Source organism: Cariama cristata, unplaced genomic scaffold (genome assembly GCF_000690535.1).
Source record: "Cariama cristata isolate BGI_N322 unplaced genomic scaffold, ASM69053v1 scaffold20885, whole genome shotgun sequence".
Lineage (NCBI taxonomy): Eukaryota > Metazoa > Chordata > Aves > Cariamiformes > Cariamidae > Cariama > Cariama cristata.
In genome coordinates, this window is record NW_009619496.1 from 3174 (window position 1) to 21478 (window position 18305).

General features: G+C 48.0%; 1 protein-coding gene across 1 annotated transcript; it reads left to right on the forward strand.

Annotated features, from left to right (window-relative positions):
• The first annotated feature begins 204 nt into the window (after positions 1-204).
• Positions 205-18157, forward strand: CSNK1E (casein kinase 1, epsilon). Its single transcript, XM_009701280.1, has 10 exons — positions 205-293; positions 6305-6415; positions 6578-6726; positions 7410-7638; positions 14269-14439; positions 16003-16151; positions 16663-16855; positions 16959-17098; positions 17491-17556; positions 18091-18157. Exons 1-9 carry the CDS (start codon positions 218-220, stop codon positions 17521-17523), a joined length of 1251 nt encoding a protein of 416 aa, XP_009699582.1. The 5' UTR covers positions 205-217; the 3' UTR covers positions 17524-17556; positions 18091-18157.
• Positions 18158-18305: the final 148 nt, after the last annotated feature.

The following is an 18305-nucleotide window of genomic DNA, read 5'->3' on the forward strand; positions in this document are numbered from 1 at the left end:
ATGTTCCTAGTGTTTCTAGCTTATGCTGTCCCTGACATGCAGAAAATCAGGAGAGGTGATAGAGACCTTGTAGAAAGTGAAGTATTTCAAGATGAAGAACTGTACCCAGCCTCTGGGTGAAGTGGGGAAGGTCTCTTCTGTAGTCTGACATGATTCACTTCCTGCTTCTGCTCTGACGCTGCGCTTTCTGTGCTTCTTTTCTCAGCACGACTGAACCATGGAGCTTCGAGTGGGGAACAAATACAGGCTGGGCAGAAAGATTGGCAGCGGTTCATTTGGAGACATTTACCTAGGTGAGTGTGAGTCTCTGTCCTTCCAACTGCAAGATTATTTTTCTCGATTGCATCATTGTGTTGGGGTGGTTTTTTTTCTTGCCTGTTGATATTTGTGGGCACCGTGTAAGGTTGGAGGTGGTGGAGAGAAAAAGAGCTTCAAGGAATACTGCTAGTTGCTGCTGGTCTTCTGGTGGCAAAGAAGGTGGGATGAGCTCAGCTTTGCCTTGCAGGTATTGGAGACACAGCGGTGTTTGATCAGACTGATTTAGCTTTGGACTATTCAGGGCATATTTGTGATACACCCTACTCCAGCTCTCTCACTTCCTTTTCTTGGGTTTGTGTGTGTGTGTGTATAAACTCCATAAAGAGTGGGTGGTGGAAAGGGAGGAGATGGCTGTTCCTTCAGGGTAGAAGGAATAAAGTTTTGGGAAGATTGGTAATGAAAGAGGTGGTCCAGCACCTATGAGAGAGAGGTCCAAGACCAGGAGGTATAAAACAGGTCAGAGAGGCTAGCCTAGTTAAGGTCCTGGGGCCCAGATCTGTTGGATCTGTAATGGGATTTAGAGTTAATGTCTGGAATGTCCTGAGCTGGGAGCTCAATGGACAGAGCCCACGAGACGCTGGGTTTGCTGTTACCATGGTGGGTCACTTGGGGAGAAGTTCTTCCAAGCCAGTGTGCTGATGTGTAGATATGTTCCCTGGTGCTTTGCCTGGTGATGTTTCTGTTGGCTCAAACTGTGTGGCGCTAGAGTGGTGAGAATACCGAGTAGCCTGATCGATCCCTCCAGGAGAGCTGGGGTGGCTTTACTTGTCGTCTCGTTCTCACCACTGCCTGTTTAGCTGTAGTCCTTCAGGCCAGCAGATGATTGCCCTCTCCTTTCTGGTGTTAGCACCCGTTGGGTACAAAAACGATCATCATGTGCTCCTTGACAGTTAATTTGCTCACCTGAGTTGTATTTTACTTACCAGTACATCCACCATTCCCCACTCTTGCTGGTTCTTCAGTTTTTCCCAGTTTGTCCATCTGCTGAGCAGCTTGGAGCCTACAGAGCGTTTGAGGTGTGGCATTTCCAGAGCCTGGCAGTGAAGGGCTACCCTGGAGTGATCTGTAACGCGATTCCTCTGCATAGACTCTTTTGGGTCTCCTTGGCTTCCCCCATCACCAGCACTGTATCAGGTTGCAGAATTGGTCTTAGCGCGCTGTCAGCTGTATTGTAGGAGATCTCTTCTAGGTTCTGCAACATCTTCCCATCCCTCCCGGAGTTCCTTTTCATTGAATACCTCTAGTTCAGGTTACTTTTCCCTGTGTTTGTAGATCACCTTCTGTTTTCTACCTCTGGCTTTTATCTCCAGTTCCCTCTTGCTTTATTATTCTCTCTTGATTGGTGTTGGCAGCCTCTCTTGATTAAGTATCCTGTGGGAATCATCTGTAACAGGCTGTGTTACCACCTTTATCCAGAGCACGAACAAAGATGATAAATAATGGATCTGGGATCCCAATTCCACCGTGTGCTGCCTTTACTGCAGCCTACTCCTGTGTGCCACTCCTTTGTGGCCCTCCAGCCAGTGAGTGTCTCGGGTGACAGTGCTTTTAATTCTCAGGTGCTAGGGATTGAGGGGGTATAGCCCAGACACAGCTTTTTCCACCTACGGTAGGGCTTGAAGCCTTCCAAACCCTTTCTAGAACAGTATAAATTGTCAGGATCTTGGAAAACATCTGGGGTACACATGGAGAAAGAAGAGGGGTACTGAATGGAAAGGCCTGATACTGTATTCCTCTGCACCATGTAACAGGTTGTCCACCTGTGCAAAGGGAGCATGGAAAACAGTCTCTGACGAAGGGGTTGTGCCCGCCTTGTCTGTAACCAAACAACATGAGAGGCGGAGGAAGCCCCAGGGCCGTAATGTGGTGAGCACAGTGGGATGCCTCCGACTGCCGAGTTTAGCCGAGTTGCTTGAATGCTGTATCAAAGCCCTTGTGATGTTCATTGAGGTGCAAGCCAGCGTGTTTTGAAGCAGTGATAGTGAGACTTCTTGGAGCCTGGGTGACTCCCCAGCCCGGAGGGATGGGGCATGTAGTCTCTGATGGTGCGTCTGGAGGATGCTTGTGCTCGTGTTGTCCTCTCACGGTCTGCTTTGCAGACAGAGGGACTCATTCACGAGGACTTCTCTCCTGCACCAGATTCACCTCACAGTTCTCTCTCTTGATAATGGTGCAGGGACAGACCAACCATGTCTGTCTCTGAACGTGAGCGTGGGCTGTACGATTTATCCCCGGCTTCTCTCTTTCAGGGTGTGGGTACCTTCACCCGCTCTGTAACCAGTGGGTACTGCATGCTGTGCTCTTCGGGTTTTGGTTTTGGGTTTTCCTATCAGAAGGAAACTTGAATTTCTACATGGGCAGACACAAAGGCTGGGCTCTTGTTAATCCTCAGCTGGGGCTTAAAGCACAATGCCTTGTTCCCGTGCCCTACCTCAGGGTATAGATGTGCTAGGGGAGATATTCTCCCCACGTTGCCTTGGGAGAGTGGGAAATGAGATCGGGCTGCCCATCAGCCTTGGCTAGCCCATTTGCCTCTAAAAATACTCGCTCGGACGTGAAATACTCGCTCGGGAAAGCAAAACACAGTTTGCAGAGGAATTGCTGAGACCTTTGGGCCATCGGAGGAGAGGTGCTTTGTCAGAGATGTTGGCCGAGAGGCAGGGCAGGGTTGCTGGACGTGATACGAAGAATTGAAGAAACGAATCGTCGGGCGGGATGCGTGTTGCTGGTGGAAAGGAGCTGGGCAGACAAAGCGTGCTGGGACCTGCGCTGGCTGGGGACAGTTCCTGGTGGCAGGCTCCTCCCTTGCTGGGAGGGGAGTGCCTTCCCTTTGTTTCCTGGCCTGTTAACTCTCTCTCGCCCTATCTGACTTCTTCCATCTGTTCCCAGCCCTCCATTCTTCCCGTGCCAAGCTGGCGAGAGGGGAGCAGGCGGTGGGGAGAGTGGGGGGCCGTATCTGTTGACTTGCCTGATGCGCAGGGAGGGTGGTGGTTGTTGTATCAGACATACAGCGAGGCTTCCATGCCAAAAAGGTGCTGTTTAGCCGGTGACATCCTCTGTCCCCGAGGCCCCGTTTCAAACAGCTCGTGATGAATGAGTTGAATTTGTGCAGCCCCCACAGCGGAGCGAGACTGGGGGTGGATGTTAGGAATTATCCCCAATCCTACATACGTCTCTCGAGTGGCTGAAGCAAGGCAGGCTCTGCTGCATTTGTCTGAAATGTGGTGCTTTCCAGTCTGGAAAGGGAGCAGAGAACTGTTGCTTTTGTACTTGTATCTTTAAAAAAGGTGGTGGTTAAAGCATGGAACAAAGGATCAGAGAGACTCCTGCCCTTGAATTCCCTCCTCACTCGTGGTGGTCTTGGTCTGGGTAGATGTCTAGCCCAGAAATGGTCGAGGGAGCAACCTGAAGATGTAGGGGGGGTTGGGGAGGGGGAGTGAGCCTGAAGTGTTCAGTCGGTGACACCCTCAGCAAAGCATAGCTCCTCGTTAGGTCCGATTGGTCTTACTTTTGCTGTTCCAGGCCACACGGTTGTTTCTTCTTTTTCCAAGAGGCTGACAACTGTGTTTCGGCTGTGGAGAGTGTGGGGCTGAAGGCCATGTTGATCATTTGAATGCCATATTCACATATGCAGAATCTTAAGTTTTCTTGATGCTTACCCCTCCTTTCCCCTTTCCTGCTTTACATGCTCACAGATAACACTCCTTACCTGCAGACAGCCTTGTAGATGGGTGCATCATCATCTTTCTAAGCACACAGGGTAATGTGGAGATGAGAACTCATTCATCATTCCACTGTTCAACTTCTGGGGGTAGGGTTCATTCGAAATGCTAATGCTACTGCTGCCAAAAGTCAGCAAGACTCATCATTGCTTGTGTGTCAGCAGATGTATTGGGAGAAGGAAAAATTCCCCCAGGGAATGGACAAGGGAGCTGCTGCAGAGGATTTGGAGGAAATTCAGGGGAAAGAGAGAAGGGAAGGAAGCACTCTGTATCTTTTTGGGTGTCCACAGTGAATGAGGGCCAGTGATCGAACGCTAATTTGAAAGGTAGATACCACTCCAGGGCCATGTTTTTACTGTGATCTGAGCCTCTTTTCCTGCTCTTTTTTTCCTTGCACTCCTGATGCTTGTAAGAAGGGTCCTGTAGTGGAATGAAGGGAGCTTACAGACTTGTTTTGCTGGTTAGTGGTTTTTAAGTGGAAAATGCCAGCATCTTTCCAAAAGTAACCATTGGACAAATGGCTTTAGCTCTCAGGATCGCTTTTTGCCTTTCCCTTCTGCTGGATCTTGAGTAAAAACCCTTATTAAATTCATACCATTGCTCCTCCTCCCCCTCCCTCAGAGCACCCTAAATAATTCCTCTCCCTCCTTAGTGTTTACAGCCTTCAAATATTTGCAGGCTGTTGTCATGTCCCATTCTTCCTCCCCACCCTTCTTAGTTGTATCTCTTGTCTATGTTACATATTTAGCTCTTTTAATCTTTCTTAGTAAATCAATCCCTCTAGGCCCTGCTCGTTTTTGTTCCTCTCTTACAAATTCCTAGCAGCTTGTCTGTCTCGACCTGGTGCTGTAGTATCTAGATGACGTCTTTTTGCTAGCAGGCAGCTCTTGGCAAACTTTGTGTACAAGCCAGAACTCTTCAACAGAAGATGGATCCCCTTAGGATCCAGGGGGAGAAGGCATCCAGTTGTATGAACATGTCCTTTTTCTCCTTGATCCCTGGCTCTGGAGGTGGTGTGTGAAAGAGAATGGATGGAGAGATCTATCTGCAGCTGTCCTGGTGGACTCTGAAAATTATTGCAGGGATCAGGAGGCACGAATTAACCAGACCTACCAAAAGTAGCTATGTGATATCTATGAAACATCACCTTTGACTCCTGCTCGTTTGGCATGCGTGTTCTGGAGCAGTTTAGTTTATGACCGTGTTCCTAAGTTGCTCATGATCAGAGCTGCTCTCTCATTTGTGTTTGAGTGCAACTTTTAATAGTTCCGGATACGAGGAAAGGCTTGTCTGTGTGTGTGAGGCAGGCATGGGAGGGGGGGAGAGAGAAGCAAGTCTTGAGTGTCATTCCCGTGACCTGTGCACAGATCTTCATTCTTTCCATTTTAGGATGATGTGAAACATCTGGAATCCTCTCAGCTAGTACAAGAGAAAGACCAGCCTGTTCCTCCTTTGACAGTGCACTTTGGGATCAGAGTGCTGGCTTTCGTGGCTGGCAGCTCAGTTCTTTTCAGAAAGAGGCACGTGGGGTGGTGGTTTTGTGTCATCGCAAACTCTCTAGCAATACCTTCAACAAAGGCGTCCGAGTAGCTTAATTCAGTACCGGATTCAGTTTATTTTTTCATGCTTCTAATTTAGGATGTAGCAAATGTTTCTGTGTTGGCAAAAAGATAAAGGTATTGTTAAAGCCCTTGGGACAAGCTGGAGATTTGGGAATTGTCTGTATCGAGCAGGTCAGGGCTGTGGAGAAACCAGAGGTAGCTGGGAATGTTAGCAATGTCTCCTCCTGAACTAATTGGTTCTGTTGAAACGATGTACCTAAGGTAACCAGTAATTTTGCTTGGGAAGAGGTACTCCATATCACTGCCTGGGGGAGCTGGCTTGGGTTCAGGGCTAGGTATATGATCAGGGACAGCTAAAACTTCCCCCTCAGTTTACGTACTGCTGATACGTACTGGTTGACCTCGCAATGTCTGGCACTTTTTGAGGTAACGAGGTGGTTAACATGTTGTAGGACTGTTGTTCTAGCCTGGCTGCAGGATCAGAGCTGGTTTCTTATTCATGTGCCTTCCTCTGGGCTTGCCTTTGCAAATGGCAGTGCTGGAAACTCTCTATGGAGTTGAAGTGGCTGAATCTCATTTCTGTCACAGAGAATAAATTTCAGGGCAAATCTGAAGGTTTTGGCATCTGTACGGGCCTTGTTAAAAGTGTTTGGCTTCAGTAGAAGTTTGCACAATCTTCATTTCACCCTCATTTCTATGCAGGAGCCAATATTGCAACTGGTGAAGAGGTGGCCATCAAACTGGAATGTGTCAAAACCAAGCATCCCCAGCTCCACATTGAAAGCAAGTTCTACAAGATGATGCAGGGAGGAGGTGAGATGGGGAGGAAAGGATGGGGCCAGGGGAGTGGTTGAAGACGGAATTTATTCTGGAGAGCCTTAAAAAGGAAATGATTTGGTGTTACATATGATCATCTCAGCAGGGGATGCAGCAGTTTTCCTCTGTTCTGTGGGCTGAATCTTTCTCTTTCCCCAGTGGGTATCCCCTCCATTAAGTGGTGTGGAGCAGAGGGGGACTATAATGTGATGGTGATGGAGCTCTTGGGGCCCAGCCTGGAAGATCTCTTCAACTTCTGTTCCCGCAAATTTAGTCTCAAAACAGTTCTGCTCCTGGCAGACCAGATGGTGAGTTTCCTCCGAAGCATTTGTGCCTACTCTCCTTCTCCAGGCCTTTTTTTTGCCCTCCCCCCCCACCCCCTCTGCTCAAGAGCTGCTATGTCCCAGGCTTTTTTCATTTAGCAGCACTTGGCTGCCAGGTTTCCATTTCTTGATGAAGCTGGGGGCCTGGAACCTAGACACTGCTGGCTTTTCCTGATTTCCATTCCTTCTTCCTTCCCCTGCTGCCTACCCTGTGTTAGCATTGTGTGCATAGATGCTTTTGCCTGCACGATGAATGATTAGCATTGCTACCTATCTCAACTCAGCTGCCCATGCCCTGGGTTTAAGACCCTTAGCTGTGCTGGACCCTCTCCTCTCCCAGCCTGGCCAAGTTTGAAAGTTGACTGGTATCAATGCTGAAGCTCAAAGTTTTAGTCCTTACAAACTTCCTTCCCGTCCTTCCTTGTGGTGCTAATGTTGACCTCCCCGGATTGAGGACTGGGCTGGTGTGCAAGGTTGAATTCCGTCTCCATCTCCAGATCCTTCTGCCTCCAGAGGTTGTCTTTTCCTTGGCTCTCATCTCTGATATTCTCTGCAAAGTGTCAAAAAAAAGTCCAGTATCCTGGACGGGGTACTGTTTTTCACAGATGCAGTTATGTTAAGTTTCCTTCTTGCTTGTCTCACTATTTATTTATTTCCTCCCTCTCCAGATCAGCCGTATTGAGTACATTCATTCCAAGAACTTCATCCATCGGGATGTAAAGCCAGACAACTTCCTTATGGGCCTCGGCAAAAAAGGCAACCTAGTATACATCATTGATTTTGGTTTGGCCAAGAAGTACCGAGATGCCCGGACCCACCAGCACATCCCTTACCGGGAAAACAAGAATCTGACTGGCACAGCCCGTTATGCCTCTATCAACACCCACCTGGGAATTGGTGAGCCTGCGGTTGCCCCTTGGTGGGGCTTTCCAGGGGAGGTAGTGTGTCCCCAGGAGGGGGTTGGGTTCTGTGCATGACTCTGCTGCTGACATGCCTTGGGATGGTGGGCAGATAACTCAGTTGTTACGCCTGTGTTACCTCCCCTGCCTTTTGTGGCACTCTGAGCTCCTGAAGACAGAAATTGTCTACCGGTATGTGTTTGTGTGCTGTTTGGTACCGTGAGGCCCTGTTTAGCATCAAGGCTGTGACCTCCCTGGCTCTGCTGCTACTACCTCTGCCTTGCACAATTTTTGTGGGCTAATTAGATACGTAAAGGAGACATTCACAGACACTGAGCCTTTAGGGGTATGTGGAATTCAAACCTTTTATTGTTGACTCCTGGGTGCCTTCATCAGCGATTATTCTGTAGCTGCTGGAGCTGGAGCATGCAGGCCCACTGCAATATGGTGATACTCCTGTTACCCACCACTGAGGATGGGGACAGCCATCTGCTGGAAATGTGCAAGAAGCTGAAACGAGGGGAGGCTTCCTACTGCCTGGCCGTGCAGGTTTTGTGATTGAGGATTGGCTGTTATGAGCCTTCAAAATACGTGTGTGTTGGTGAACCACACTGCTCCGTTCACCACCGAGAGAGATTGAGGCAGGGATTTTAGGGAGATAGGGCTCTGCCCTTAGTGTCTATGGCTGGTACTGTGGGGCTAAAACAGGGCTGGGACAGAGTGCTGAGGGTTCAGCCAGGTCTTACACTGGTGATGGCCATCGTCCCGGGTTTTATAAAAACCTTGTGCAGGTTAGTACCCACCACACTTAAACCTCCTGAAGTCATCCGAACTCTTGTCCTGGGAATGAGCCTCTGAGGCACAACACCTGGTTGCTGTGAGGAACAGAAGTGAAAACCTCTTGCAGTTTTCTCTTCCATTCCCTGACCGGAAACTTCTCTCTGGTCTGTGACCTCTTTCCTCCGGTAAACTTTGGCTAAACTCCCTCCGTCCACAGTGTGAGGGTTTCATAGTTACTGTAGGGTCTGTTCTGACCAGGCTGACTTGGTTCTGCTACTGATTGGCAAATCCAAAGAGCAGAAACACTGAAGCTACCCTGCCTGCAGACCCAGGAAAGTAGCTGCTGTGCTCGCAGCTGAGTTTGTATCTCTGGGAGACCACCTTCTGAAATTTATAAGCTGGGAATTTGAAAATCAATGCAAGGAACTCAAACCTTTTAAACTAACAGCTTCCACAGGATTCCATATCCTCGTTCTTCCTAGGGAAAGCTTCCCATTCTCCCCTCTTGCACATGATTTCTCAGAAATCTGGAATGAAGACTTGACCTGCAGAAAATAAAGTAGTTTCCCTCTGTCTTCTATGTTTAGTGCTGTATAACTGTAGACTGAAAATGCTTTATTTATATCGAAATGGGGAGTGTTGTGTGTTGAGAGTGGTCTATGATCTCCTGACCTCTTCCACGTAGTAAAAATAGTTCTCATAGAGCTTTCCGAGTTGGTCTTCTGTATTTTGGCTTGACCTGCTTATATATAACTGACTCTCCATTGAATTCTCAGTCAAGATTTCCACAGCCATAGTAACTGCCACAAGGAGACATGCACAAAATAATTTTCACTACTATGTCTGTCAGTTCTCTTGTTTGCGCCTGCTCTGTCTGAACTGATCATGAGAGCCTAAATGTCTGGTTGTGGGGTTGTTTGTGGTATTTTCTTTTTTTTTTAAGGACTTTATTATTCATCCTACCCCAACGTAGCCTGTTGCTACTGGTGCTTGACTTGCGTATCGGGATGAACAAACAATGTCTGAACACTAATCCAAGGGCAAATTGCATATACCATCGGTCTGAGCGCAGTCTCTCTCTTCATGAGAGAGACATTCCCTTTGCTTTGGGAAAGTCTAGTGCGAGTTACTCTGTGCAACAGGTCTCGAGTGTATTATCTCCACGTTGCAGATAGTTCCCCTGCATGGCATAAAGGTTACATGACTTGCCCGGAGGAAAGGGGTTGGTGGTGTCAGGGTTGCAGCTGGAGTTCCTGTTTCTCAAGACCTTGCCACAGGGTATATGACAGACATGTTTGTGAGTTAGCAGCATTGCTATGGGAACTGTCACTCTGATTTTTTTTGACTTTTCAGAGACTAAATTCTCTGTCTTAATGTTACATTAATGCCGTTTAGGGAGAGGGAAGGAACCAGGTGCTGGGGTATTCGTGTGACAGGAATAGCAAATGAATAAATGCTTTTATTTGAATGTGCAAGCTAAGGGTTGGGCATTCCGATGTCTGGAGGAAATGCATTCTTTTCCCAGTGACTGGGGGGAAAAAAGTAGGAGGCAAGATTGGGGAGGGTTTCCACAGCTGGAGACTTGCTTTTGGGGGAGTCATTGGACTGTGCAGGCTTTGGTTCACGCATTCCAGTCAATTTTCACATGCTCTGGGGATGAGAGTCCCTTGCACCCTCTGGAGCTTGTAAAGTCTGAAATAAATGCCCGGGGTGCCCAGGAGACAGTCTTGGAAGAAGCCTGGTGGGCTCTGTCTGGATAAGAGGAGGCTGGGAGCCGGGGGCAGTTCCTCCCCAACCCAAATGCGTGTCCGAGATGGCATCGGCATAGGCTGTGCAGATCATAAAGTTCTTCTGCTTATCCTGCCCTCTGTCACCCATTCCAGATTTTTGTGTGGTTTTAAAAGGCTGTTGCCATGCAGTGGGGAGAGAAAGGGGAAGTGTAATCCCAGCGCGTGCAAAATCAGATCTGAGTATGTATTTAGGAAAACATTGCTTGGTTAAGAATACTTGCAGCTGGGCTGGCTCCAGTGAAGAGAGCTGATTTCTAGGGAGTCCTGCATGGGAACAGCATCGCTTTGGATAGGATCGGAGCAGAGGGAAGCAGTGTCCTGGGAGACCAGGAGGCAGTTTAGGTTGCAAGGAAACAAGTTTTGTCACGAACCTTGTGTCTAAGGCCGCCGGTCCTCAGTCTCCTGTCTTTGCCCAAGCATGTCTTCCCCAGGTAACTCACTGTCCTGCTACTCGCCCCTGGCTCGGCTCCTTCTGAGGATCCTGCTTTGGGAAGGGTGTGAGGGTGTGGGCTGGCTGGGAACCTCCCTGGGAGTGGGAAGGAACTGGCAGGAGATTGCTTGCAGATTGGGTTGGGTTTGTGGGAAGGCAACCTCGTGTTTTCTATTGGAAGGGGTTTTGTGAGTGAAGGAGGAAAGGATGAGTGTCTTAGAAAAGTAGCAGACCCCCATGTATTGTAGGAGAGCTGAGAAGCTGAAATAAAGTGCAGAGAGGAAGTGTGATGTGGTGTCACAGGTCATGACTGTAATCCTGCTTCTGGACTGACTTGCTCTGGCCACTTGTGCTTCTCTTTTTCCTTTCAAACTGTAAAGTGAGATTATATATATATATATATGTGTGGTTTGTTTTTTTTTTTTTTTGCCTGCATCCCAGGGATGCTGTGAGAGTTAGTCAATGACTGTCAAGCTTCTAAAAGTGGAAAGCAGCGATATTAAATAATGTTTCTTTGATGTGTATAGAGGTGAACTTTTTTCTAACTATAATTAATTACTCCACTTTTGCTGTCTAATGTTACCTAGTATCCTGAGGATGGTGGTATGTGAGGCCAGGCAAAAAAAAAAAAATTAAGAATTTGGAGATGTGTAGTCGTAACTGAAGATGAAATGAAGAAATGGGATGTAGGAACTGTTCTTCTTCACCATCATCCAAGGTTTAATTCAGGATCTTGTAGATGAAGTTACAGGTGAAAGACAGCTGCAATGTTTTGAGGTAGCTTAGCAACTGTGACCCTTCATGTTGGTATTTCAGGCTTGTCATAGATTTGAATGTCACTGAAATTGCTGAAGTGGGCTACAATGACCATGTGTACCTCAGATATTGGACATCGGGGATGCACTGCGATTGGACGTTTATCATTGAGCATTTTAATAATTAGGTGTTGTGCTTGCAGTTGTTTTTCCTCAATTATATTGCTGTGTTAAGGCACAGTTAAGGTGTGTTTGCATGCGTGGAATGGATACTAGTGAGCTGCCTGGTTTGATTTTGTAACCCCTTTCATTGCCTCCGGTAAGGTCTTGTAGCATCCCCCATGGACTTCAGGCTCCCTAACCTCAAGTCTCTTAATTCTGGCCTTCCCCAGATCATTAGGACTATGCCTAGCCATACGTTTGCAGAACGTCTCCTGTTCTGGATGGGGTCGGTGGCTGTGCTCCAAGGTGCTGTGCTCCGTGCAAGTGGAGGTGTGTGGTCCAGCCTGCCCTAAGCAGTGTGGAGTTCAAGCAAGATTTTGGAGACAAGATCCTAATTTATTCCTAAAAGGCTGATTTGCTTGTTCAGTAGGTTTCTGTGGTTCTTGCCCACCTCTGAGGGGCACCACCACACTCTAGGCAGGGAACCCACAGTTACAGGCTTTGAAGCTACATCATGGATAAGTCAAGGGCTGGCAAATTGCAGGATTGAGGTTACCCTTGTCTTCTGTGCTTTCAGGCCCTGGATGTGCGTTCTAACTCCATTTTCACACACCTCCTGTCTCAGGATGTAGGTCATTATCAAATATTGTTTGATTTTATTTTTTTGATATGCATGGTGTGTAATCGCAGCTCTCTGAGAGTACACGTATCCCAACCTTAGGCCAAATGCAAAACTGGGTTTCTCTTCACTGCTCCCTCTATAGCATCTAAGCATCTCCCAGCCAGTCGTGTCGTTATCTTTGGCAGCAGCCTGATAAGATTAGAAAGTATTAGCCCCTTTAAAGTGGGCAACTTGAGGCAGGAAGTTAGTGAGGTCAAAAAATGCTGTTATTTCTGCATGCTCGAAGTAAGACACTTTGGGAATCTGCAGCACTGCTTTCTCCTCTGTTGCTGTCTTGGAACATGGCATTTTTATGGCATTTCAAGTGCTTTGACCCAAAGGTGCTCTCCTCTCGGTTACGGAGTGGTGAGACCCTCCTTTTCTTTTGCAACCACAGTGCTTTTTTTTTTTTTCCTAATATTTTTAACTTGCCAAGCCCCCTAGTTCTCAAAAATGTTAGGAGGTTATGAGTGAGATGCAGGAGGAAGAAAAGCCCATGGTGGTGATCCACAGCTTGTGTTGGCACATCTGAACATGTGGATCAGTGATCTGCTACAGCTACTCCTTCATCAGGGCTGAGTTCAGCTAGCAGAGTAAGGAGTAGCTGTAATAATCTACTGGCCTTTGAATGGGGCAGGTGGTAGCACGTAGCTGATACTGAGAATTAACCCACAGACCAATACATAATCTGCAGCATCTTCCAGGACATGGCACTGAATCCATCAAAATGTGCTGTAGCAGTAGATTAAGCTAATGGATGAATCTCTTTAGTCTTTCCTCTACCCCTGTGCTCTCCCTCAAGCCCTATTTTTGCCTGTCTGTTTGTTATCTATGTAAGTTGTTGTTCTCCTCAAGATGTAAAGTACTTTCACGGAATCACAGAATCTGTTAAGTTTGAAGAGATCTCTGGGATCATCGAGTCCAACCTTTGTCCTAACACCATCGTGTCAACTAGACCATGGCACTAAGTGCCATTTCCAGTCTTTTCTTAAACACCTCCAGGGATGGTGACTCCACCACCTCCCTGGGCTGTCTTCAGAGTGTTTATTTTATTTTATCTGGGAGGGAAACAAGGGCAAGAGCTTCTTGGCAGAATTTATAGGTGAATTTGTAAGCATCTTGGAGGAGTTGGGAGGAGTTTCACAAGTTAACCGGTCAGTATTTTCAGTTGCTGAGATTCTGCATCAGCTCCATCTGGAGCGAACTTGAAACTTAAAATGGCTTGGCCATTCCAGAGAACAAGTTCAATGTGGAATGTTTTTGTTTTGTAAATAAGTATCTGAAAGCGGGCTCTTACAATGGCGTATTAAGGTCAACCCTTGCTGTAAGTAGAGTTGGTAGTGATGCCAGTCACACAGACATTGCCCACTGGGAGGGGAACCTTTTGTTCAAAGTATGCCTCTGTGTTAATGCCCCTTTCCTCCGCAGCTTGAAAAATGCCACCAATCCAGAAAGATCTTTGCATGGTACTACATGTTAGGCTTCTCTAAATTATCAACAAAGTTGTTTTACCACGAGAAGGGGTCGCTAGTTCCTCGTTTCTGCCCTGCATAAAGAGTATCAGCAGGTTAATTAGAAGATATGTTTGAAAGGGTTGTGTTGGGCTTACCTCTGTTAGCTTTATCTTTCGGTGACTACCTCCGTCATGACTAATCCCCAGGGTGAAATATCATTCTGGGTGGAGAAGGGTAGGTGCCCTTCCTCTGGGACTGGGACGAGCAAAGTAGGCAGTGTCACTGCAGCACTCCTTGAGCTGTTGAATTCTTGTGTGAATTAAGGCTTGTCCAAGTGACGGTAGTCAGAGTAATTATTCATTTATGAAGTGGGTTGGGCTGTATGGGGAGAGGAGCACTTTAACTCTTGCAGTATGAACATCCTCACAGGAATTTGTACTGGAATGTCCTCTACAAGTTTGTCTGTCCATAGAAATCTACCAAAGAAGAGGGAGGGATCGTTTCTTTCATTCCATGTTCACCTCCAAAGCTCTGTGTTTGCCAAAGCAGTTTTGGTTGCTGCTCACTCCTTGCCCCTTTGTAACTTCTCCTCACAGAACAAAGTCGCCGTGATGACCTGGAGAGCCTGGGCTACGTGCTTATGTATTTCAACCTGGGCTCGCTGCCCTGGCAGGGCCTCAAGGCTGCCACCAAACGCCAGAAGTACGAGCGGATCAGCGAGAAAAAGATGTCAACGCCCATTGAGGTGCTCTGCAAAGGGTACCCTTGTAAGTGCTCTGATCTTGACGGCTGTCTTTTCTCTGATGCATGGCTTGCTCTCCTCCTGAAACCCCATGGAGTCTTGAGTCCTGAAGGGCAATGCCCAGTACCCCCAGACCAGGATGTGCTGCTGACACCAGTGATGAAAGGATAAGAGACCGGTGGCGATACAGTTCTGGTTCAGAAGTGGGAAAGGTGTTTTTGTGGAGAGTCGAGCCTTGTGTTATTAAGGGCATGAGAGTGCTGAGAGGGATCTTTAGGACCTCAGGAACAGTTTGGAAGCAGGGTGGGCAGTGAAGTGAGAAGGTATGCTGATGATCCGGAGCTTTTACTGGATAATGAGGATGAGGGCCAGCTGTGATGAATCCCAGAAATAACCAGGCAGTGAAGTGGCAAACGCAGTTCTTTGTAGGTAAATGTGGAGTTATGTATGTGAGAGGCGAGAGAAGGCTTGGTCCTCATGTCGTATGCAGAATCATAGGCTCTGAGATGACCAGTGCCACTTGCCAATGAGCTGTTGCGGTTACAATAGATGGTTCTGTGAAAGCATCAACTTTGTGCTTAGTGGCTACTGAGGAGAGCAGATTGGGTGTTAGGAATCACTAGGAAAGAAAAGAAGCTCAAACAGTGTGCATAAACCCATGGCCCCCTCACACCTTGCATGCACTGTGCAACTCTGGTCCATCCCACTGTTTCAGAAAGGATGTGGTAGGCCTGGAAAAAGGTCCAGGAAGGAGCCAAAAGGGTGATCAGGCGTGAGGCGATTTCTATACAAGCAATGACTGTGCTGGAACCTGGAAAAGAGGTGATTAGTAAGATAATAGAAGTCTACACTCTCGGTATGCCTCCAGAAATTTTGATGGGAGCTGATTATTTGGTGGCCCCAGTTTTTGTATTGGAGGAGAAACAAAGCTGGTTCCTGCTAGCTTCAAAACAAAACGTTGTGGTTCTTCACACAGACAGTAGCAGACCTATGGAGCTCCTTCCCAGAAGATGCTGTGAATACTTAAAGCTTGCAGGAGTTCAAGAAGAGGTTGGACAACTATGTGAAAGAAAGATCCACTGAGGGTTACTAAATAATTAGAAATCGCAGCTAGGTGAGGAAGTTCCCTGAGCTGCAAGTAGGTAGAAGCAGGGCTAATGTCAGTGGAAGTGTCAGACATGCTTGCCCCAGTCTTTCTCCTCTGTAGTTGTCTACTTCTGGCCACTGCTTAAGACAGGCTGCTGAACTAGAAGGACCTCTGGTCTGAGCTGAGCTTCCCAAAGCTCACCTCTACCTAGTCTTCAGGCCTGCATTCTTACTCTCCTTCAGCAGGCTCTGTGACTTCCTACCTCTTCCTTGGAGAAGCAGCCAGAAGAAAGAGATGTGTGAGCATTTCCTTTGGTAAAAATAGGGATGGGGTCTTCTCGGTGGCCAAAGCACTGCAACCAGCAGGCTCCGTTTTCATTACACAGCTGTGTTTGTGCCGTCCTGGTCGAGCGTGCCGCTGCTGAAAGGCTACGGCAGCTCCGTGGTGGGACCGGGGGGGTTGGATGGTGTTCAACAACCAACTGTTCTCTGCTCCCTCCAGCTGAGTTCTCGACATACCTCAACTTCTGCCGCTCACTGAGGTTTGATGATAAACCTGACTACTCGTACCTGCGGCAGCTCTTCCGCAACCTCTTCCACCGCCAAGGCTTCTCCTACGACTACGTCTTTGACTGGAACATGCTTAAATTTGTGAGTGTCTGTGGTGAAAGGGCTGGAGGGACAGGGGTTGATTTGTGTCATGGAAATGAGGGAGGAAAGTTGGAAACTGCCTGCCATTTGTACTTACCCCTGGTGAGCAGATTGAGAAAGGAGACCAGGTGGAGTGAAAAGAGGCAGAGTTGTTTGGTGGTGCTAACTGGGGAGTATAGCTGCTGTTGTATTAGTGAGTGTGTTTGATGGAGCATGTGCGTTAATAGATCTATAGGTAGATAGAGGTAATTTTTCAGGAGAGAACTATATTTGGAGGTGGGACACAGACATAGATTGTGATAACAGCTGTAGTACCATATGCTTTCCTCCCTGTTTCTTTGTGGAAGAGAATGAAGCCCTCGCTGGGTGAAGTGGTGGTGGGAGAACGTGTTTTGGGGATGGAGCTCTACTTTCTTGGCGTGATGGAGCACCGTGTATTTTCTGTCCGGGGCTGCTGCCGTCTCTCTTGCCTGACAACTGTGCATGGTGTTGGGGTTTCTCTCCTCCTCAGGGAGCAGCCCGGAACCCCGAGGATATGGATCGGGAGCGGCGAGAGCACGAGCGAGAAGAGAGGATGGGGCAACTCCGGGGGTCGGCCACACGAGCGCTGCCCCCTGGCCCGCCTGCTGGAGCCACTGCCAACCGTCTTCGCAATGTCACTGAGCCCATGGCCTCCACCCCCACCTCCCGAATCCAACAGTCCGGTGAGTGGGGTGAGAGAGCTGCGGAAGGGTAGCACCCCTGTTGTTGGCCAGAAACCGAAACTATTGACTGATATTCTTGTTTTGTGTTTCTCTGCCCCAACAGGAAACACGTCCCCCAGAGCAATCTCAAGAGTGGACAGGGAGCGGAAGGTCAGCATGAGGTTACACCGAGGAGCTCCTGCCAACGTCTCCTCATCTGACCTCACAGGGCGGCAAGAAGTGTCACGGATTTCAGCGTCACAGGTGAGTCCCTGTTGCGATGTTCGTGGCCTTGGCCTGGATGTCCCAGAAGGACTATGGGCCCCACAGTGGTTTTTTAGCTGATCTGCTGGAGCTGTCATGAGCCTGAGGCTTCTAGTGTGGTGAGGGGAGTGGTACCAAGTTATTACCAAGCCTTTGCTCTCCAGTTACATATTTTCTGGAGGCCATGCTCAGTACTGTCTTCTTAGCTCTGCTTTGCTTGAACTAAACCTTCATCTGGTTGTCTTCCAGACCGCAGTGGTTTGGAGAAGTGGAACAGTAAACTCTTGGGAGGGAGGATGTCCTGAGAGAAATGTGCAGCCTCTCTGTTTTGGTGTCCTTTGTGCCTTTTTCTTCCTTTCCATCCCTTATCTACTCTTCCTTTTCTCTTGTAGACAAGTGTGCCATTTGATCACCTTGGGAAGTGAGAAGCAATTGCCACTGGACCAGTGTTTGCTTAGGTGAGCCTGTCCTTGTGCCTGGGATCCCCCAAGGAGGGAATTGCTGGGATTAGGTTAAGGCTTTGATGTTGCTGTGGGGGATTGGTACATTTCCTTTCCCTTCGCCTTACTTTGAGATTTTTTTTGGCTTCAGAGGGAAGAGGAAGGTTGGCTGCCAAAACCTTGAGGGGATGGATTATTTTATCTTGGGTGTGGAGGTAGCTTCCATTTCTCCAGGAGAGTAGGGAGGGCAGAGAAGGTGCTGGGCTGGGTAGCCATTTCGTTAGTTCCTCGTGAATGCTTTTCTGGCAATGTGATAGTGTTGGGGAGGAGGGTGCTGAGCACGTAATAAAGTATGCAAGACTTTGCACAGCTAGCGAGTGCCTTTTGTAGAGGAAACGACAGTAGCTGGACAAGGTAACTCCAAGGGGTGGCAGGAGCGTAGAAAAAAGGGCTGGATTTGATTTGTTACACTCCAGTTGGCATTGGAAGTGCTGGGAAGAGCCTTTTCTCCTAACGTCTCTTCCCTTTTTCTCTTTTTAATTCCCTTTGTAGTGTCTTCACTGTATTTTTCTTTTAAAAAACAAAAAAAACCCAAAAAACAAACAAAAAACTAAAAAAAGACAAAAAAACAACAACAAAAAAAAACAAACCCCAAAAAAATTTCTTTTTGCCAACGACGAGGAGTCGAGCTGTGCCCCCCGCGCTGGCGTGAGCCGTTTCCGAGAGGTCCGCCTGCGTCCCCCAGCGCCAGCGCCTCCAAGAAGCTG